The 22955-nt window shown below is 48.2% G+C and overlaps 1 protein-coding gene across 3 annotated transcripts in view; it reads right to left on the bottom strand.

Annotated features, from left to right (window-relative positions):
- MBNL3 (muscleblind like splicing regulator 3) overlaps nucleotides 1-22955 on the bottom strand; it is a 56356-nt gene that overhangs the window by 18250 nt on the left and 15151 nt on the right. For all 3 annotated transcript variants that reach the window (XM_059824448.1, XM_059824449.1, XM_059824450.1), the window contains exons 2-3: nucleotides 9057-9221; nucleotides 501-701 (exon numbers count right to left, since the gene is read on the bottom strand). In XM_059824448.1, coding sequence (XP_059680431.1) covers nucleotides 501-701; nucleotides 9057-9221 — 366 coding nt within the window. The remainder of the gene's footprint in view (nucleotides 1-500; nucleotides 702-9056; nucleotides 9222-22955) is intronic.

Raw genomic sequence — 22955 nt, 5'->3', positions numbered from 1 at the left:
AGACATTTACAACTCCTCCAACGCTAAGCCCCAGCATGCCCAGCCAACTGGGGAGGGGGAGGAGACGTCTTTCCAATGCCTCGTACCCAGCACTCCCAACAGCGTAACGCTTTCTGTAAAAGCTCAATAAAACCATCTCAGGACAAGGGCAGTGTCTACTACTTCCAAAACATCTCCCACTCCACTCAGTGAAACGGCAGACCATCCACTTGCATTTCTTAAGTGTGACAGATCACACAGAGAAAACAACAACCCCAGCCCTGCTCTAATGCCCACTGAAATCAGAAGAGTGAGCGCTCCCAAATTTCAGCGACTTCCAAGGATTTGGGATCAGGCCCCACATGAGAGTCTGCTCAAGCACAGAATGGCAGCCCTGTGTTAGGAAAGCTGCAGGCTGAACTCTGCACTGTCCTGCAGCAGGTCATTATAGCAGAGAGCAACAGCCAGGCCCACATGCCCTGTTCATTCCCGCCAGCGGTATCATATCAGCGTCTAAATACCTCCAGTTTATCCGTACGCATCAGTTTCTGCCCAGCAGAGCCTCCTGGTACTGTAACAGTAGGATTTCCAGAAACCAGGACAGGAGTATTTGGTAAAAGCTCTGCAGGAACCAAGCCCATCCCAGGAGAAACATGACTCAGGTAGGGACTAAAAGCCATCGTGGGGCTTGTTGCAAGCGATGGAGTCACAGGAAATGTTGTCTGTGTATAGAAAGAGGAAAAACAAAATATTAGTTAAAAAGCTCTGTCATGGATTACCCATCAAAGCTTTGCAGCACTTCAATCCTTTTAGACAATTCGATTAGCAACATCAGAATGCTGTGCTCTCCCATCTATTAATTTATTGCCATTTTCTTGCAATCCATTCGCTTCTCCTGACTCACAGATTTGTGACTCATCCTGAACACAAGGCATCTTTATTTGCCAGATCAAAGCATATTGATGATCTTTATAGTTTAATGACACTATTAAGGATTTCATGCCAGCAATTAGGGCAGGCCCAAATTAAACAGACTTCTCATTCCCAAATGTCTCAGCTTCTGTATGTCTACATCGCAATGCTGTACAGAGACCTCAAGGTAAGCTGCAGCTTCAGGACCTGGAAGCACGTAACTCCATTAGCGACACGGCTGAATTCACTATCTGCCTGCACTAAGCTCCACGTCATCATGGCTAGGTGGCTCAGGTAGACAAATGGGATCATTTAAAGTCAGGTGAGGCATCTACCACTCTCCACATCTGGGGTTTGTTTCAGACTGTCAACAGTCTCCAGGCAAAAGCAATTTTGCAGGAGTATCCTGAGCCTATGCTCCAAGTGAATGGTAGCAAGAGGACACCAAACTCACTAGTGTCACAGCATTTCAGACCTCATGGCTTTGGCAAGAGCAAGTGGGTCGTGGGCTTAGAAGAGCCATGGACAGAGCGTACCAGATGAGATGGCCCAGGTGGGCCAGCACAAGGTCCAGGACCCCAGCTATGCTGTGAGCAGCGATGTCCCCATGAGGAGACAGAACAACGAGCCATAAAGATGTCCACTGCTTCTGATCCCTAAATCGCATCCGGCAGGCCCTGCAAGCACAGCAGAGCTTCAGCGCCGGTGGCCAGAGCAGCTCCCTGGCCTGAACTGCTCCAGCAGCGCTGGTCTGGGAAAGGAGCTGCCGTTCTGCCAGGCAGGCAAGATCACACAAAGCTCCTAAGCAGGTACTCAGTTTAAAGTCTGTGAATAGCCCCTATGGCCAGGGAGTTTGTGAGACTTTAAAGCACTGGATCCGAGGTGCGTTTGGGATTGAAACAAATTCCAGCTGATGAAAAATCCCCCCTGTCCACCACGAAGACCAGAGCCTGCAAGGGAGCACTCCTGCTCCTATAGCAGGTGCTTTAGCAGCTCCTGGGGAAAGCAGCCTGTGACTTGCAACTATTTTTATTTTCCCTTCTGTCACCTGCTCCACTGTGAACTCTGGGTTACAGTTAAAGCTGCTGACATTTGCAGGTGTACGTGATGTCGTCCTCGGTAGCTAGAGCCTCTACTCGGCAATAAATGCAAATGTGCTTACAAAATGGCCTGGGGCGTTTTTTTGGCCACAGACATTATCCCCTCCTTGCTTTTATTTTTGTACCTCTAGTCCTGTGGGTTTCTAAAAGAAATCACACATGGACCGTGTTTCTCGACAGCATCTTCATCCCAGTACTTTCATAAGCTAGGAAACACTTTGCTTGTTGCTATCTGGAAGAAGCTAGTCCACAGTAACACCAGCCAAGCTGTCCTAACCTATATTTAGCTTAATGATGCCCCCTTCCTAAGGTCAGAGTGACAGCAAGCAGCTCCTGAGCTGATGGGAAAGGGGATGACAGGTCCCTGCCAGCGTACGTCCCACTTTCATGTCCACAACAAGGAGACACGGCCTCCTGAATCAGCAGCGCTGCGTGCTTTAAGTGTAGCAGAACCAAATAATCTTCTCTGGGAGGGATTTCCAATTTTCCTTTTTTTGAGTCTAAGTCAAGCCCCGCTTCAGCTGATGGGAGACTTCAACCATTAGACCCAGAGATCCTCAAGTCCATGACCATTTATTAGATAATTTTTCTTCTCTCTTTCAATTCTCTGTGGCTCCCAGACATTTTACACCTTTTGCTGCTAGAAAAGCTCTTCAAGGATCTTCAAACACTGCGACTCCCTGAACACTTTAGCGACAAGGCAGCATCCATTAGGCTGTTTTCTTTTGTGCGAGCACCAGTAGAGGCATCTGCTGAACTTCTGCCACCATTCGCACTGTAAATGCTATTTTAAGGAGTTTCTCCAGCCTGGTCAGTCTGCACAGGGTTATGGTGGGCCCCAAGACACATTGTCAGCACTTGTTTTGTGCACCTGTAGTAGCCCAAACCTCGCAGCACGTGTGGCTTGCACAAATGTATGGGCAAATCTACCCTATGTGTTTCCAGCACCCAAGAGGTGTCCTGGGTACCCTGACAGAGCAGGTGTGGCACAGACATTGCTCCAAAATTTCAGGACATCCTTTAAGGCAGGCTTCCCCTGCCTGGGCTCGAACACAACCAGGAGCCAGCTCGAGGACCTAGCTGGTTTCTGAGATGGAAGGGGGATGTTCTTCCCACTGCTCAAGCAGAGGATGCCAGGGCATTTGTGCAGCCAGAGAGGAAGGCTGGGGGCTTGCAATGCCTCACACAGACGCCGGTGGGAAGGGGTGCGTAACATTCGCAAAGAGATGATATACCAGCCCCGCCACCAAAGCCACTACAAACTGGGAGGCAGGTCCTGCCCCCTGAAACACAGTCCCCATCTCCAAGTCTGTTGCCTCAGGAGCAGCCCCTCTCCTCACTGGGAACGACTGGCAAGGGCTAAGGGATCTGAACCCAAGATGAACAGAGCACAGGAAGGATGTCCACGAAGACCAATTGAGGATCTACCCGTGATCCTGGAGACCTGCAGAGGGCTGCACAAACAAGCAGGACAGGTTTTTATTGCTGCCACTGGTTCACCCACTTCCATGCCCTGGCATCTGCTGCCGCATTCCCAAGGTTTCACAACCGCTGCTTCTGCCCGCCTGAACTGTGCGCCCGGTCCCGCTGACTGAGAGAGACAGCTCTGCTCCACACCCTGCCCGTGGGCAGGGGACTGACGCTCAGCAGCCGTGCAGGCGCTTTCAGCAGATGCACAGCCAGAGAACAAGCAGACCTCGCTCAACACGTTAAACTGAGAAGCACTGGGGTTTTTAAGCCTGAAGTGTGCTAAGTGCACTGAGAACTGCTCCTTTGTAAGCTGGCATCAGGGAGCTCTGTATTTATTGTGGCTGATGAGGGGAAAAGATGGGCTGCACTCATTGCCAGCCCCAACTGCCTGTCTTGGATTGGGAAATCCAGTCTGGCTCATGCATCAGTACCAGTAATAAGGATGCTGCCAGCCAAATCTCTCCTCCCTTTACGTCTGTGCGGGTCCCCCGCACCAGGCCTGTCCTGAGGGAATTTGAGCTAGTTTCTCCAAACAGTTTTTACTCCAAACAACACTGCTCTCCTCAACATGCCTCCCATCCACCTCTTGTGATTACACCCAGCCAGGAGACCTGCCAGATCAATATTATGACTGTACAGTAAAAAAAGTCTCAACTTAGTTGCTGGTGTGCTCCAGGGCAAAACACACAGATTGAAAGCATCACCACTTACCCCTGCTGCCCCTCTTAAAGCTCTTGCAAGTTCAGGAAATACAGGGGCAGGTTTCCTTGCAAACTACCTTTTATTAACCATAGCACATGCAGACACTACCAGTAGCTCCTGGGCAGAGGGAAACAGGTTACAGTGCAGCAGCAGAGGGGTTCAGACTGGTAACAGCTCACAAGACTGGTTTACTGAGTATTAAAATGCTTGTAAGAATTAAAAAAAAAAACACAAACAACCCAAACCCAAACCCCAGCTGAAATGGCTGTTGTGAGAACACATCTCAGGGGGAGCGCTGCCAAGGACTCTGACATCTCTGAGCTCCTCAGAAACCCCAAGCACAGGAGCCACTGAGTTGAAGGTGTGAGCAGAGAGAAGGGACCGTCCCAGGGAGGGGCATTTGTCACCATTGGTGGTGACAGAATCTGGAACAGCTGATTTTGTTAACAAACTAGAAGTTGCATTCAATTTGCCTAGCAGAAATCATGCTAAAGCTAGAGAAGAAACACAGAGTGGGTGTGAAGAGGAAGGCAGAGGAGCAGCTGGTGTTTTGTCGAACACAAGCACTGTCTCAGCCGGGGAGTGTCGATTCTGAGTTACCTCAGACCCTAAAAAGGGAAAGCCTGAAAATGAGAGACCCAATATAAATACAGATGTGTTGAAGGCCTGAAGGAGGGGAGACAGGTCACTGCTAAGCAGCTACACATGGAAAGCACAAAAAAACCAGCAGCAGCTTTTATTACAGTCTGGTGATAGAAACGTAGAAGATAAAGATCTCATACTGACAAGGCTGAAGACCCTGATATTGAAAACATAATTGATGCTGTTCAGAAAAAGCAAAAAAAACCTGTGTTCCCCTCCAATGCAATTGCATGGGGCTGGCTGTAAAACCACCCCTCTAACGTGAAGGCTGAGCATGCTGGAGTGAATCCAACCAGCCAAAGCATCCAGCTACCCACCACCACAGATGCTTGTTTCCCCTATCAGACCGCAAAGACACACTCCTAGCTCAAAGGGTACCTCATTTGTGGGCTGCTGTAGTGTACAAGTCAGGTGTTAATGCTCCACAGCGCTGTCTCTTGGCAGACACCAGCTCCCAGGTGGGCCAGGGTATGGGTGTTTATTCATTCCTAGTGTGCCTTTGACTAGAGGCTGAGATACAGATGACGTTTTTGCTGCATGGAACAAATGCATGCCCAAAACACGTGTTGAAATCTGCTCCAGCACTTGTTCCAAGCGTCACCGGTCAAGCGAGTTGGTCACGCTGTGCTTTAACCCCTCCATCAGCACCAAGGGGCAGCAGCAGGGTCCCGCTGCCCCAGGACAGCACGCAGGGCTGGGTTAAAGTCTGGGTTGTCTTCAGGGGCATGGGTGACTCAGAGCTGTCAAGATAGTCCTGGCTACAAAGACCTTGACAGGAAGAAAAGATGAAGAGCTTGAAAACAAAGACAGCTGAGAGAGAGGAAACAACTTCTCAGGGCAGCAGCAGAGGCAGCTGCAGGGCAGGAGTGGAGGCAGGTGTGTCAACACTATCATGCTCTATCCAACTGCCTGTTCAGACACAGCTAACAGGGCAGCAACCGTGCAAGCCACTGCCCTGCTCCACCAGGCCAATTCGGAGCCAGTGCTGAAGCACCTTCATGGCCAGCTCCAGAAGTCTGCCTCGTGCTGCTGCAAAGGGACAAAGCAGAACGGAGAGGGTAGGCATCAGGCCCAGGGTGCAGCACTTTTTGGGTAGTCTTAATTTGGCGCACACATGGCTCAAAGTGACCATATCTGAGAAACCAGACACAGCATTGACCAAAATGGCTCTCCATATGGATGCCAGAGCCCAGCTCTATCCACATCCAACCTGATTTTTACGCAGTCTAACAGAGGCAGAGGTGCAAAACCAGCCCCGAGAGCTTCCAGCACAGCTCAAGCAAAGCCAGCAGTCAAGGTGAATTTGGACTTTCCAAAGTCAAAACTTTGTTAGTCTTCCTACTTGGCACCTACATGGTCTCTCCCAGCTCTCTCCCATACAAATACACCATGCTGAGCAAATAGACTGCTCCATGTCCTTGCCTGACTTGTTTTAAAGTGCTGGACAAAGCTGTCTGTTTAAAACTGCATCACGGGCACCAAACATTCATGTGATTCTCAGCTTTGCACAGACGGTTAGCAGCAACATCAGAGAGCAACCAGAGACTTCAGAGAAATAAGCTCACACTAGCAACCATTAATTCACACCTAATAGGCTTCCGTGAGCAGCGTGCAGCAGGCAGCCCACCTGGGACACGGTTCTTCTCCAAGCAGCACCTTCATTAAACAGCCATCATCAGGGTCCTGGCTCTTGCTTCAACGGGAAGATTAGCTCTTGGCTGGATGTCAGGAGTGGTGCAAGAAGATCCGGCAGTGAATGTTTAGAAGCAAGCTCATAGACAGACACATTCAATGCCATTTCAAGAAGCACGGTGAAAAGGTGCTATGTCAAGTGCTGGGTTTTTTTTTTTGTTGGTTTGGTTTTTTGTGGGTTTTTTTGTAGGTTTGGGGGGTGGGTGTTGTTTATTTGGGGGTTTTTTGGTGTTGGTATTTTTTTTTTTTTAACACAGTAGCTTTTCTAGTGAAAATGCACTTTAAAATGTCTAAGCATTCAGCTATTGTCTGGAGTTATTAAGTGTGCTGTTCCAAATCTTATCTCTGGCAAGCATCCCAATTAAGCAGGCATCCCGTTGATCAGCTTTCTGATCACATGGGATTTGTTCTGCTGCTGCATCTGATATAATACTTTCTGCTTTGAAGAATTCCATGTGTACCCAGAAGGAGGCCCCACCCTTCTCATTTAGAGAGAAAAAAAATTCTCAAAGCCTGCTTCCACTGGCAGCATCTTCAGGAAATCAAAGGCAGGTGAAAGAGCAATCTCTTGTTTGTCCTGAAATTGGTGTGGAGCAAGTCGGGCAGCAGGAATTAGACCAAGAGCTCGTTTATTCTGAACAAAGTGTGGGAAAGCAGGAAGGGAGCAGCCACTGCAGAACAAATTTTTATTTTTCTTCTTTGACACATCTTAGAAAACAGGGACCCTTCTCATCAGATAAGGTTACCTCTGAAATGAGGTAACAAACCGACAGATTCAGTCTCAGAGGCAATTTAAAAGGCAGGAGTCAAATTGCAGGAGTGAACTGGACCTGCAAGATTGCAAAATGGGAAGATGGGAACTTTCCAAAGAGGAAGTCCCAAAGATGTTTTGAATAGCCAGCCAAAGAGCATCCACTGTGAATTCCCCACAGATGAAAACCCCAAACAGGAAAGGTTTGCTTTTGGTGCAGGGCTAGGAAACCCGTGCTACCATGTGGGAATTCAGGATTTCCTTCTGATGTGCACGTACTTTTGAACTCCACAAAAAGAGGTGCAAAGATTACAGCAGATTAGAGCTTAAGGCGCAGAGCAACTGAAGACTTCTTCTGCGGCCCATTTTCTCTTCTGCCTTGCTTTTCCATCTTCAAAATGGGAAGAATAAACAGCATTTTCCTAGCTTACATGGCAGGGTAAAGATAAAGCTGCTAACACACAGGACCACCAGAGTAAGGGTGAATGTGGAAGAGCCTTCACAGGACAGCAGGAACATGCTAGATTGGGGAAATGCCCTGGTACAGTGGCAGAGCACCATCGTGGAGGGACACTGGCCAGCTTTCCCTCCTGAAACACAGCATCATTGCAAGCTCTTACACCAAAGAGCACAACAGCATCCAGCAAGGAGGAACCCTCCACCGGGTCTCTTGTGAAGATAAACCAGAGACACTTCAGCTTGTCAAAGCTGGGGTGACAGCTGCTGAGTCTGAAGACTCATTTGGGCAGAGAAGCCAGGCGCTGCAGGTGGGACACCAAGAGGCCAAGTGCAGGCTGGTTCATAGACTCGAACGTCTTTAGGCTGGAAGAGTCTGTCCTAGGGATCCAGCCAGACCTGCCATGTGGCACAGCACAGGGAACCTCACCCAACAACTGCACATCAAGTGCACATTGCCCCAGGAAAGATATTCAGCCCCAACTTTAAATGGAGAATTCCTAATTAGGCTCTCAGTTAAAAATATGCAGCTTATTTATGCCAGCACCGAAGAGCTGCTTCAAGACCTCTGACATTTCTTAAAAGATACATAGCGACGGACTCAAACTCAGCTGACAAATGTCACCCCATCCCAGATACACCCGCCAGCAGATACAAGCCATCTTCTCCCTGGCGTAACAGGGTTCACAGGCTACAGCAGGGACAGGCAGTGAAGGCTTCTTTGAACTACCTGCTCCGCAAACATCCATCTCCCACAGGCTTCCCTCCCTACCTGAAGAGAAGCAAATCTTTCCTGCTGTTAGGATAAAACAGCACATTTCTGTGAAAAACAAGTGACAGGGCTGTGACATTAGCACAACTCTCTGCAGTGGAATGGGTCTCACTCACAGACATAAAAGTGTATTAAGGTCTGTGCAGGATTCATCTTCCCCAATTTTATCCCACCAGTATAATGCATCTAGTCCAAGGGAGTCAACTGGCCTCTTGCCACAGCGTGGAAGAACTGCAGCATCCTCACCCCAGTGCAAAACAGCTATCCAAAATTGGATCCGTTGGAATTGAGCCACTCGGGACTTCTGGGATGTTCATGAATTAACTGGTCAAATATCCACCTGGTGGTAAAACCCTTTCACTTGATGCCCTGAACCTTGCAGCTCCTTAGTTATCAGAGGAAAGGGGAGCCACAGCTTGCAAGAAGATGCAGAGGTAGCATCAGACATCCCTCTGGAAGATGCTGCCTAATTCCGTGCAGCACGAACAACCGCCTGAGCAAAAGCACAGGGCTGGGCCTTTGTGAGCAAACAGGGAAGAAACACGGAGCAGCGTGAACCCGATTCATTGCTGTAACTTACAATCGGCTGTAGCTGCGCGCCTGGTAGCATGAACTGCATTTGCTGAGCAAACATGGCTGCGGCTGTCTTCTGCTGGATCAGGTTGTTGCGTCCGTTTATTTCAAGTTGTGTTTTTAAGTGTGGAGGTGGGTGGAGATATTTGCAGTTCTCTCGGGTACACCGGCCCTAAAAAACATGATGAAACAGCATTTCAGTGAATGTAAGGCTCAGGGAAGCCAGAGAAATTTAATTAAAGATTGTTTGGGTTATTGTAACAACACAATCATCCAGGCAAAGGCAGTTTGGTAGCTATTGTGCCTCTTCTGTGATTCTTCTATAGAAGTGCATTACTTAGGTAAAGAGAAGAGCAACATGACTTCTCCCGCCGTAACACTAACCGAATACTATCAAGCTAAACACAAAGGTAGGCTTCCTGATGTTGAAATGATTGTTGTAAAAAAAAAAAAAAAAACCACAAAACCAAACCCCACCCAAAAACCCCTAACACAAATACCAGTATTTTCAGAAGTTAGTGGCAACAGCTCCAGAAACATCAACAAAATTCCCCATTTTCTCATGTGTGTTGTTCTTACCTCCCCTCCCAACACCAGACCACTTAACTGGCCCTGAGAACCAGAGAGCAAGAAACAAAACTGTATCTACCACTTCCCCAGCTGCGCTGGGCAAAACATGAAGACAACAGCTCCGTCAAGCAGCACCTCTGATCTTCAACGTGTATGTACTGAGATGCTGAGAACTGGCAGTCACAGGAGAAGGAATTGACACAATTTCCCCTTCATGCTTTCATTTGTTAAAAGCCACAGTATGTTGCGTCACGGACTACTTCCCCCCTCTCCAATAAAAGTAAGCACTAGGGAAGCCAGCGGCTCCTAAAAAGCAAAGGATCACTGATGTTACAGATCACCTCAAATCAACTGAAGCCATCACTTTTAAAAAACTTCTATAAGCTGTGCCTTGCTTTAATAGTCTTTGCAAGTAGGCATAGGAAGATAAATACCAATAGTCCACTGAATACAGAAAACTAGTAACAAATTTTGTCATTAACATAAAGTAATTCTTGAAAAATAGGTTCCCCCCCCCCGTGTATTCCCTCCTCAAGAAACAGAGGCATACAAAATACAAGAAACATTTTATGCAACTTTATGCATAAATTTTATAAATAACTTATGGCGAATTTTTTTGAGGAAGTTAATTCTTCTGTAGCTATTCAGAGCCTGATAAAACAAGGCCAGGCCTGGGGACCACAGAGCTGTTGCATGACAGGTAACTAACGATTGTTCCTGCAGCCAGCAAAGGAGCAGGGCCATCCATTACCCAGCCTGTCCCCGGCACTCTCGTCAAGGGCTGGGCACTGAGTTCTCAATCTCTGTATAATGAAGTTTACTTTCAAAAAAGGGGCACATTGGGCAACCCTGCATACCCGCTCCTGTTGGCAGGATCACACACAGCAGAGCTGTAACCACATAAGCAGGTCCACATGGGCACAGCCGTTACACACCACTGCACCCAGGGCACAGACCGGTGGAAACCCCCTGGGATGGGCCCCTGCCTGCATCCAGGATGCTCCCCTGGGGATTTCTGTCTTTGCCTGTACAAATGTACAGGTGGAATCACTGGACAATCTGGATACCACTGCACAAAGCCGACATCGTGACCCACTGCAGGGGCTGCTTTTGAACCCCCAGCCAGGCTCCTCAGCATGCCAAGAGAGGGGCAGGTCACTGGAGAGCAGCCAAAGATCTGCAAGCTTTACGTGTGCTTTCCTCTGCCCCTTTTCCTGGTGGGGATAACTGCTTCACTGGTGAAAGGGCTGCAGAGCCCGTGTGCAGCATAAAAGGGGCTGTAGGATGGAGCGTCATGAGAAACAGGCTCCTCTCTTACCTGCTCCCAGGAGATCAGAGAGTTACACAAAACTCCTGGCTCCCTGTTGTTATTTAGAGGCAAACGATTAAATGTAAGAAGTGATGGGCTAAACCCGCTGGGACAGTAAAAAACACTCCCAAACTTCAGCAGCCTGCCTTTGCAGAGTGAAAATCTCTACCCTGCTCCTAGAAGAGCCCAGTGGCTCCCGACAACCCAACTCAAAAAGAAAGAGGCTTTTTAATGCTATTGTTTTGGCTTCTCAGCAATCCAACAGCCTCAGATCCCCAGCAGCAAGTTAATTGCTCACAGGCCCCGAGGACAGGAATCTTCATCACCAGACACTTTCTTACATCTGTGTGAAGTGAGGGTAAAATGGCACAATGCAGCTGAATGGTGCTCAGACAACCCAGCACTACAAGGTAAATAACTGCATTAATCTGGAAGGAGAAGGAACGACTCAGCACTAGGTAGGTTTGGATCATCCTTCTCACGACATCTTTCCAGCTGCACAGGACCAGGTCCCTCCACAGCCCTTCCCATCACTTGGGACCCAACAAGAGTCCAGCAGATCTGCAGTGTTCCACCTCCACAGCTTTTGCGGGGCTGCTCAGGCTGCTGCAGAGCAGGAGCAGAACCCACAGAGCAGCGGGTTGTCGACGGCCAGGCAGCTGCTCTATTCTAAGCTCCAGCCTTCAAGGGCTTATACATCAGCCTTAGAAATTCCTTCTGGTTGAAACTTGGCACAAGTGCTTTAGGTTGGGAAAACACTAATTTCTACCAAATTTGGACTAAATCTGTGTAGGTGTTTCTACACTGCAGGAATGGAAAAGGTGAAAAAAGAGCGACTATTTTTTGTAAACAATACTTACAGGGCCTTCTTCAACTTGGAAAGGACTTTGCTGTTCCAACTGAAATTTTGCATGTCATTGATACCAGCCACTCCAGCGTGGCGTGAAGCTTTGTTCTACTTCTTTTCTCAAACCAGAGTTTGTTTAATTCCAACCAGGGGTTCTACAAACAGAACGGTTTTGTTACCAACAAAAAAACCCCATACAGCATGAGGCCTTGATCCTGCAGACAGAGCTGTGAGCAGAAACTGGTGCCCACACAGAGCGCTACTGGTTTCAATGAGGACATGTATTTGCAAGGAACTGAGAGCTGTGCAGATGCTGCTGCAGAGCCAACGTTGTGAAGTGCAGCACGGCTGTCAGTCAGGCCTTCCAGGGCTGCGGGAAGACTACATGAATCACCGCTGCACTCAGATTCAAAACCACACCTTCAGTCTAGCTCCTCCTCGCCATCATTTTGATCCTAAGCATTATCAACCACTGCGTTTCACCAGGGTGGGTTAGAAGCCACAGCTGAGTCACGTTGCCCTCTCTCAACACCACAGTAGGTTCTTCATCTCTCAGACAATGAATTTTAGGAACTGATGATGTGACCGAGGGACACAAAATGTTCCCAGTTTAGACATCCATCTATGAAACAACTTTCAAGATGTCTCGCTCTAAAGTGATGGGCACCTCTAGCATCCTCCGAAGTCCAACACTGGTAGGGGTGATCCCTCCTTCTACACTTCCATCACAACAACCACAGTTCGCAGTACTTCTCAGCAACACACACACTCTTCAAGACCAATTTCAGCTCTACGAAAGCTGCCAGGACAAAGGAACTGCCATTATTCACTTCTCAGTACCAGCTGCAACACAGCAGGGAAAACAACAGGGAACTGGTAGCAAATCTGCTGTGCGGATACTGGGCTGGGGACATATAAGGACAACTGCATTTTACACCTGGGTGGCCTAGGAATATAATATGAGAAAATACCACAGGAGTCAGGCCCCTAAGTGTCAGATGAGCATCTTTATGCTAAAAGGCGCAGTTTTGCTGCAGTGACTAGCTGTGGCTCCAGCACACCGAATGCTCAGCACAGGGCACAGGACAGTCTCAGTGCCCTTGCACAGAGACGTGCTGAGACACTCTCCAAGCTGAGCACTGCACCAAAAAGCACCATTCTAGCACCTGGAGTGGGTCGCTGCATGTGTCGGGAAGGGGCACAGTGCTCAGAGACTGACCTGTGTGAGCAAGCAGCGTGCTGAGCCTGCTGGGACCACTGCAGCCATCCTCTTGTAACTGGAGGAGTTTGTTGCTGTTAATTTAGCATGAGTATTGACTCCAGGGAAGGCACATTCCCACCCTGTCCCGGGTGGCACGTGAGCCTGCAGCCAGGGAATCACCACCCAGCAACAGACTCTGCTGCTGGCCTTGGTAACATGCTAAATATATCTGTATTTTCTGGCTCCTTGCAAAATGGAAGGAGTCTGAAGGACCATATTCGTCAGCTTCTTTGCCAACTACCACCAGGAGGGAAAAGCATATGGACTGCACTTCCCAAGGCTTGAAAAATGGATATTAAAAATAAATCATTAAAAGATTTTATAAGAGTATCTTCTCCCCCTTTCTTCCCACACACTCCCCCACCCTTACAGTAGGCTACTGGCATGTGATTGACTCTGTGTTGCCAACTTAAGTCATGCTGTGATGGCGCATACTGTAAATGGCTGGCATCTGACACTAGCTAATGTGACAGCAGCTTGCAGTGCAACAAAGCCAGCTGTTTCGAGTGCAGCACCGATGGCAGCACACTTAAATCCAGGAGAAAAACCTGCATTACACCTGGCTGTTTGGAGTCTGCTGGGCTGCACCTTGTCATCTGCATCCTAGCTCAGAGGGATGCAAATAAGAGCACACTGGGTACTGCACCAGGCTGGATGAACCTACCCTAAGGATGCTGCACAAATTCTCTTCTCGCTGGCTGCTGAAGCAAGCTGAACTGTGCTGCATAAACAAGACTTCCAGCACAAACCCAAAGCTTGCTCATTTTTGCACCAGTAATGCAGTTTGTTATGGTCTCTTTAATCCTGGACACCAGCGAGGGGTTCCAAAGCAGACACATGTTTCTGGTTTTAATGACTGCACCGTATGCCCTGTAAATCACCAGCAGTTCTCATGTGAAAATCTTCAAGCTAATGTTGCTTTTCACACACTGGAGGCTGCAGCAGGCTTGTGCCCTCACTGTGCTGTCATCTCCACAGACACTGATGACATGTGCAATGACTGGCAGAAAAAAGAATGAAAAGAGACCAGGCAGGAAAGGATTTCCATGTTTTGCACAAAACCAGGCACCAAAACACAGCTTGTCTGCATAACTTTTCCCTGCATGAAACAGCAGATTTCCACCCCCCCAAGAAGAACCCAGCGGGGAGGCGCATTCAGAGATGCGCTGGCCCTGCTTAGTCAGTGCCTGCTGCTCCAGCACTGAGACACAAAACGCTCCCTGCTTGCCATCCCACTCTGCACATGCACACAGAGGCCTTCTCCTGGCTGGGCATCCTCACTCCTGCCAGAGCCTTGCATGGCTTTCACATACGCAATACAACCTCAGCCACCATGGTGTCTGTCCCCGCATCCGGAGGGCAGGCAGAGGCCAGGCTGCGGAACTGCCTACAGAGCATGAATTGTCATGCAACAGTGGGAGGCAGAAAGAGGGGAGCTCGGGGCTTCATCCCTGCTTCCACGCAGCACAGCTGAGAACATGCATCAAGCAGCACACGCTGCTCTAGGTCTACCCCTACTATCTGTTCTCTAAGAAAAGAGGTACTGGGAGGCTGACTTGGCCCACCCCCCATAGGGACTTGCAGCTTCGAAGTTACCCTCCCAGGAAAGCAAACCACCAGGGTGTTGGGAACACTGTCCATCCACCACAGGTGCTTCGTGCTCACCACAGTTTGTCCCTAAGCAATTTGCTCCAGGGCTGAGCAACCGGCGGCGTGCTGGCTGCATTGCTGGCTGCATTGCGTGGCTCATCCTGCTGTCTCCAACGCATTGCATCACATTCCTCTTCCTGCACAGGTAGAAAGCTGTGCTGGAGGGAGGAAGGCAGACAGCTGTCCATCTCACTGCTGGAGCAAATACCTGCTGCTCGGCAAACAACATCAAATAGCACGGAAATAGCATGTTTTCAACCAGAAAACAAAGGAGGCTGGAGCAGACAAGTCAGCCTGATCATTAGCAAGTGTTATGTCTCACAGATAGGTGTTCATGCAGCCAAGCTGTCACTCGCTGCAGTTCAAAGCCTAGCTCTGTACTTACCTTATCCGCAATTCCATTCTACAGCCTAATGAAATGTTAAAAGTTATGCTGCCAGGCGAGTCAGTGAGAAGTACAACCTTGCAACCTCCCTTGAACATTGACCCTGGCACAGTACATCAGGTAACTTCTGCTTAATAGCAGCGCTTTTCTCCTCGCAGTGTTGGAGCAGCTCACTCTAACAGAGAGGTTTTAAAGCATAATTATGTACAAAGTACTCCTCGAATGTGTTCTCATGGAGGGCTGTTAGCCCACATACGAAGATCCTAAAAAGCACGTCTAGAAGGATGTAGAGAAGTGAGAGACAATCCCTAGGCCTATACAGATGAACTCCACTTTTCTCTGTACCTATTACTTGTGTATTTCCCGCAGTCAAAGGACTCCAACACATCACTCTCCCTGCAGCTGTAAAGCTCTTCCTGATTCTCAATTGCAGTTTTGCTGCTCCTGCAACCGAAGCCTAAAACTTGTCTCACCCCAGAGGGCCAGAACAGGAATTATTCCCTTCCTCTTTGAGGAAGGGCCCATACTTAAAGGCTGCAGCCACATCTACCCCCCCTTCCTCAAACCTCTCTGCTCTAGACTATGCAAACAATGCTCTTTCAACTTCGTGAGCACCGTCTCCAAGCCTTACATTAGGCTGCACCCCTGCTGACGTGTGTGCATGCACGGGGCACTGCGATCCAGCTAACCCCTTACCAGTGCTGTGCAGGTATGAATATTTTTTTCACATGTTCTACAGATGACACTGCTGCTTGTACAACCCTGCATGACATTGTCTTTCCTTCTAACAGTGTAACATTTTTGACTCACTCTCAACAAGTCTTTTCCACAACTAGTGCTTACCCAGCTATGCTGCATCCTCTATCATGCAACCAATTTGTTTAAACGCAGTATTTTGTACTGCTTTTACTGAACTCACACCCCTCTTTTATGGACTATTTTTCCAACCTCTCAAGATGATCTGCAACTCCACATCTGGTTCTCTGAAGTGTCTGTAGCTCCTCCCAGCTCAGAGCACCCTACCAATTTAATAAGCATACTCTCTCTATTCCATCATTCAAGTCATCAGAACACAACAAAACAAACCAAAACTGAACAGTCTTGCCAAGCACATCCTTCCAGACTGCCACTGAACTCAGTTTTCCAAGCTGTTATGGCTTGTCACATAAAAGTTTCTCCTATGCTTTGCTCCCTGTCTTGTTTGGAAACTGATTTGTGCCACGTCAAAGACTCCCAAATCTAACGCCAGCACTCCATCGTCCCCATCTCTCTGAAACAACCCATCTCAAAGGCTTTTCGGTTCTACTGCTTTTTCTGCTCCTCTCTGGACACCTGTAGTGATGCTGGAGAGTTAGTGCTCTGCACCCCTCCTGTGCCAGCACTCCTACTTGGCACCAAGCATGCATTTGTACACAATGCAGGGTACAAAGAAGCTGGTCGTCTGAAGTTACTTGTAACAGCAATAAAAAACATACAGCACACCTACTTGCTGACATTTTTCAAATGCAGGTGTAAGACCCATTTACAGAGCCCAAAGACTGCTGTTATGGTGTGGATCCTGCTGTGAACAGAACATAGCTGAGAAGAAAAAGCAAAATGTATCTTCTAGTTAGCATTACCAGATGGCAATCAGCCTCGAAGGGAAGGGAAGCAATGTAGACTTCCTATCATACAGAAGTTTCAATTTCAATGTATGTGAATAAAAATGCTAAAGTTAAGACTAATCTGGTAGCTTCCAGGTACGGATGATACAGACCCTGTGAAATGCATGTTCTAGCTAGGAACGAGTACAGTTCATGAATACATAATTTGCTGGAGATAGGATTCAAACAGCCCATAAAAAGCACAAACCACAGTTTCGCAAGGTCTCTAGGATGAGCTTTGCCCAACTTCTTTGAACTTTCCACCTCTGGGTCCAAAGAGCCACCTCCCCGAGCCTGCGCAGACAGATGAGAAGAAAACTGCTAAAAACACCCCAGGTGTTATTCTGGCCCAACTCAGCTCCCCTGCAGTCGCTCGAGAAGCCTCTTCAGATTTTATGCTGTTCTGAATGACGCTCTGAGCTGCGGCAGCAGCGTGTCAGCTCTGACCTGGGGCTGCTCAGGCAAACAGGGACATATCTTTTGTCGGGATACAGCGGACAAGAGCCAGACCTGCCTTTCCACACAGCTTCAGTGGAAAAACCTGAATAGCTGTCGCAAGCTCCCAGGGCTACCAATGCTTCCAGCACTGTCAAGGCAGCCCCAGCTCATCGCTGAAACAGCGACTGAATTTCACGGCTTCAATGAATGTCAGGTCAAGCCCTTTCTTAGCAAGCCTAGACTTGATTTTGACTGAAACGAGTGAACCCTGATGTTTTGCATGACTTCAAATGAAAGCAGGTGACATTCGGCAGCTACGACAAGAGTTTTGGGTCCTTTTGAACTGAAAGCTCAAAGCAAAGCTCAGTGGCATGTACAAGTGCAAGGCAGTTAGAAAGCCCTCAGAGCAAACCAAGCAGATGTGCTGTGTTCACCCCTCTGAGGTGAGGCTGGTGCATTCTGCACAGTCCCAGTTTGCCCAGTTCTCTTCTCCCTACAGCTGCGGGGCAGAGCCCTAGGAAGATAACCAGGAGGTAAATAAATAACTGTAGGGATTTGTGCTTAAAAATATTTATATTCCTCTGCAACCTTACAAAAGGAAGTTGGGCAAACACAGCCACTTCAGTCCAGTAAGTTAGAAAAATGCAGAAGGAATGGGAAACAGAGACAAGAATCCCTGGCTAGCACATTCGTGCTGCTCTTCAGCCTCCGTGTCTCACCCGTGTGACTGCCCTGCTAGCACATTTTTGCTTTGCAGGGAGATGGAAGGAAGGACAGGAGGAAGAAAAACGTCAGCATCATTTTTGCAAATGTATTTGAGTCCAGACAAAAGCTGCCGACAGCCAGCTGAGGGGACTGCTGAACAAACACTGCTAGAGACCTGCAACACCTCCATCTCTTTGTCATTCCGGTCTTTGTCTATGAAAGCCAACCTCTATCACAGACACAAACCAGGGCTGAAGAGGCTGAGCCCCTGCGTGCCACTGGCTCAGGGGAATACACTGTGCTGAAGCCCCTTCCTCCATCACAGGACTGGAAAGCAAGCTGCCCCTGCCACCAGACGCATACCCGCTGTCGCACATGTCCAAGCAACAGGGCTTTGGTCATCTACCTATCATAAACTGGACAGCTGTCCATCAATGGGCATTATGTGAGGAACAGCAGCACTTTGCCTAAGCAGGGGACATGCTTCCCATCGTGTGGCAGAAACAATTTAGCAGCTGAACAATTTCACCAATATTAAAAAAAAAAAAAAGTAGTATACTGAGCACATAACATTGCTTCACTCGCACGAGGGTAAGAGACAGTCATCAGATGCAAAATACTGGGAACAAATAGATGCACAGCATAGGCAAATCCTACTGCAGATGCTGGTCCTTTCAAATAGCGCGTGTAAAACTGCAAAGCACTTGGACAGGGGGTTTCTCAAGATCAGACGCACTCTGCTGGGGTTGAAACAGGGAAGTGATGCCATCCAGAGGGACCTTGACAGACTCGAGAGGTGGGCCCACGCAAACCTCATGAAGTTCAACAAGGCCAAGTGCAAGGTCCTGCACATGGGTCGGGGCAATCCCAAGCACAAATACAGGCTGGGCAGAGAATGGACTGAGAACAGCCCTGAGGAGAAGGACTTCAGGGTGTTGGTGGACGAGAAGCTCAACATGAGCCGGCAGTGTGCACTCGCAGTCCAGAAAGCCAACAGTATCCTGGGCTGCATCAAAAGAAGCGTGGCCAGCAGGTTGAGGGAGGTGATTCTCCCCCTCTACTTCGCTCTTGTGAGACCCCACCTGGAGTACTGCATCCAGCTCTGGGGCCCCCAACATAAGAAGGCCATGGACCTGTTGGAGGGAGTCCAGAGGAGGGCCACAAACATGATCAGAGGGCTGGAGCACCTCTTCTACAAAGACAAGCCGGGAGAGTTGGGATTGTTCAGCCTGGAGAAGAGAAGGCTCCGGGGAGACCTTAGAGCAGCCTTCCAGTACTTAAAAGGGGCCTACAGGAAAGCTGGAGAGGGACTTCTTACAAGACCACGTAGTGATAGGACAAGGGGTAATGGCTTTAAACTGAAAGAGGGTAGATTTACATTAGATATTAGGAAGAAATTCTTCTTGAGGGTGGTGAGGCACTGGAACAGGTTGCCCAGAGAGGTTGAGGATGCCCCAACCCTGAAGTGTTCAAGGCCAGGTTGGACGGGGCTTTGAGCAGCCTGGTCTAGTGGAAGGTGTCCCTGCCCATGGCAGGGGGGTTGGAACTAGGTGATCTTTACGGTCCCTTCCAACCCAAACCATTCTATGATTCTGTGAAACATGCTTATCTAGGACTCTCTTACGAAGTCTGCAGCCTCAAAACGTTTCTCAAGCTTGTTTTTGTCACACAGCTCAAACCAGAGCAGGGGAGAAAAACAAAGCGAAGGCAGCAGCATTTCTCCATCCTCGTCTCCCTTTTTGGTATCACCTTAACCAGTGACAGTTACTCACAGTTATTGCCAAGACCTTCAAACCATCGAACTCAGCAGGCAAATCCAGCTCCATACAGAAAGGATGGCTTGTTAGCATGGAGCTGAAGTATTTAAACAAGTACCATCACCCCACCATTTTTTTTAATTTTAATTAGGAACGGGGGGGGATACACATGAAACTACTGTATTCCAGTAGATTCTAAGCAGCCACAGGCACCAGCCTAAACTCCCAAATCCTCATTTACCTGGCAATTAGGGAAGCCGAGAGCTGCTGTGAGTCAAGTTTTACTTTTGCACATTGCTGAATACAGCAATGTTCTGCTGAATTTCCCCAGGACAGCACAAAGAGGTCGTGGCTGTCCTCCTGCTTTCACGCAGGATTTTCATTCCAAGCTGTTTGTTATACTTGAAGGTTCTTACAAACTCGGAGCTGTTATTTTGTTGGGGAAAAGCCCTGTAGCTCCTTCATTATATTTTTTACATCTTGACAACTCTTTCCAGCTCTGTTCTCCTGCCAAGCTCTCTTCATTCAGGCCAATGGTATGCTCTGTTATGCTCAATGAAAAACGTGTATTGATTTTAACGTTTTTGGTTTGTGGAACATTTTTGCTTGCTCAAGCAATGGACAGCGTTTACCAAGTCTAAGAAATATATATTAAAAGAGTACGGCACTGTCCAAGTATGTTTTTGATGAGCTGTAGAGCCACAGAGCAGAAAAACATGTTTATGTGAGAGATTACTACTTGCAATGAACAGCAATCTCATTCCACAAAAGAGAGGAATAAAGACTTCATCGAGTTCTTTTTTTTTTTAATCTGCCAATACATTTGGATTAGGCTACGTTTTGTGAACCGTATCAGTCTGTTACCACCACACATCTGAAATGAGGTTAAAACAGAATAGAAGTATCATCAATTTAGAGTTCTAAACTGATCATTTTTAAATGTCTTCCAAGTGTTATTCCACTACTCTCCCAGGTTCAGGAATGTTAAAAGCATAGTAAAAAAGGTTTCTTTAATACAGTATCAAATACAGCCTCTCTCCAAGTGAAATAAGCTTTTACAGACATCCCTGGCCACAGACCTGCTCAAGCAACTGATCGATAACAATTACGAAGGAAGGCATTTAGCGCCCGGTAAAGAGAGTGCCTTTAGAAGCATGTTTAGCCCTGGGATCACTGCATGTATTTAGAGTAGGAGGCAAAGCAGGTGACATCCTGCAACGTTAATGTTCCTGTGGGTGAATGTTTCAGTGTGCGACTATTTGTAAGTAAAGAAATCAATTCTACCTGGAAGACAGAAACACTGGCACGTCATTGATTTTTCTTCTGGAATAAATTACAAAAAACCATGCCAGTCCCTGGAACAATATGGCACAAGCACTGTATTAAAAAAAACACCACAAAACCCCACAGAAAAACAAAATAAAACTTGTCTTCCACCTTTCGCCTCCCTCAGTTCTGTCCCTCCTGACTGCTATTACACCAGGCCAGCTTTTGAAAATACCAACTGTAGTTTCTCTTGTCCCTTAAACCACTTTTTCATTGCAAATCCCATAATCCAATTCTACAACTTTCACCAGCTGATTGAATCTGTCAAGGTCATATGGAAAGTTGATGCTTCTGACCTTCCTCTACCTACAGTGTCTGTTGAATATTACAATTGCAGCAGGCAAACCACACGTAGACAGAACCAAGCAAAGTACATTAAAGCCCAGGAGAATAAATGTTAAAGTACTGTGTTCATGAATACAAATATCGGATGCGTGACCACCTCCGGCAGCCTCGCTCCTTGAGTTTACACAAGGGAGAAGGCAAACAGGGAAGCGCAGAGATTGATAACTAAGTGTCCGACCCAAACCCTCCCTCCAGTCCTGTGGAGGGCAAAGCCATGTTCAGAAAACCTCAACCTCACTGCGTTTTGGAGAGCAAAATGAAACTGCAAATAAAAGGAGATTTGTGGGTGGCTGGGTTTTGTGGGGTTTTTTTTAGAACTTGGCAGAACGTAACAATTTACGAACTGAGGGTTAGGCCAATTTTTGTTTGTGTTGTTGCTTTGCTCAGAAAGCAACAGCTTAATGGGCATAAACAGATTCCTGGTTTTCAAAAAATAAGGAAAAAACTTAAAAAAAAAAAATTAATTCCATCTGGGCTGACAATTGCCAGGGAGAATCTTCAGTCTGGAAAAAATAACTCTGCAGGATGTGCTTCAGCCGCAGCTACAGAGGGGCTGCCAGGGGGTAACGCAGCAGCACCCTGAGCAGGGAAGGATGCTGGCTGGGCTTGGCTAAGCGTGCTGATGACTCCTGCTGGGGCACACCATGGCACTGCCACCCTGGCTTTCCACCCTTCGGCTGGGAACACCAAGAGGTGTCAGAACTGGACACGATAGTCCCTCTATGCATTAGCTTAAGCCACTGAAGGAGGTGACTGCAGGGGAGCAGGCAGACACAGCAGAGCGCGATGCCCTTAGTTGCCACTGCAAGCCAAGATTTGCTCCCAGACGTCGGTCAGAGCCCGGGGGTCTGATGCTCCAAGGCAGAGGACACCTTTCTGCTCTTGGCAGAGGATCTGCCCAACAGCAGAGAGGCAGAGAGCAAAGCCCGCTCCCCCTGCCCCTCACCCTGATGGCTGCCCACTGATGTTCCCAGCTCCTCTCACTCCTCTCTGTCCCACTGCTTGGCTCCCTTCGCTGCTTCCCATTCGTCTCCTCCCTGCTGCACATCGAAGCCCACCCCTCCAGCCACTTTCTCCCATAGCAGTGCCTCTCTGGCTACAGTTAGGTCCACCAAAGACCAAGCCATGGCCTCGTGCTCCTTTTTCAGCCAGACATGCCGGGCAGGTTTGTGCACAGCACCCCACCTCCCCTTCACTCCGGCTTAGTGGAGAAGCCACCAGACCACCAGGAGAAGGGCTGACCATGTGCCACCAACTCCAGATGCTCTCACTCATCTCCAAGCAAGGACTCAAAACCTTTCTGGTCCATGCCAGGCCTCAGATTTCACGCCCATGGTATTATGAACTTGCCGCTGGTCAGAGGACTAAAGGTGCAGGTACAAAAAGCACCTTCTAGAGGCCAGGACTACACATCTCACACAGGCTTCCAAAGAGGGCATCCAGGATAAGCAACATTGAATCACAGCCCTCCTTCATCTAGAAGGCAGCAAGGCTTGAACAGAAAGGAAGGAAGAAAAACAAAGAAAAAACCAAACAAAAAGAAAGCCTGCCTTGCCCTAGGCAAATATTCCACTTTGGTGAGCTTTCGCAGACTGATCTATTTTAGCATGTTGTTTATTACAGCCAGCAACATATGCACATTTAAGTCACAGAGGGGATTTTTCTTTTAA

This window comes from Gavia stellata, chromosome 14 (genome assembly GCF_030936135.1).
Source record: "Gavia stellata isolate bGavSte3 chromosome 14, bGavSte3.hap2, whole genome shotgun sequence".
Taxonomy (NCBI): Eukaryota; Metazoa; Chordata; class Aves; order Gaviiformes; family Gaviidae; genus Gavia; species Gavia stellata.
The sequence above is the reverse complement of the archived record's forward strand: the minus strand, read 5'-3'. Positions and strand labels throughout refer to the sequence as shown.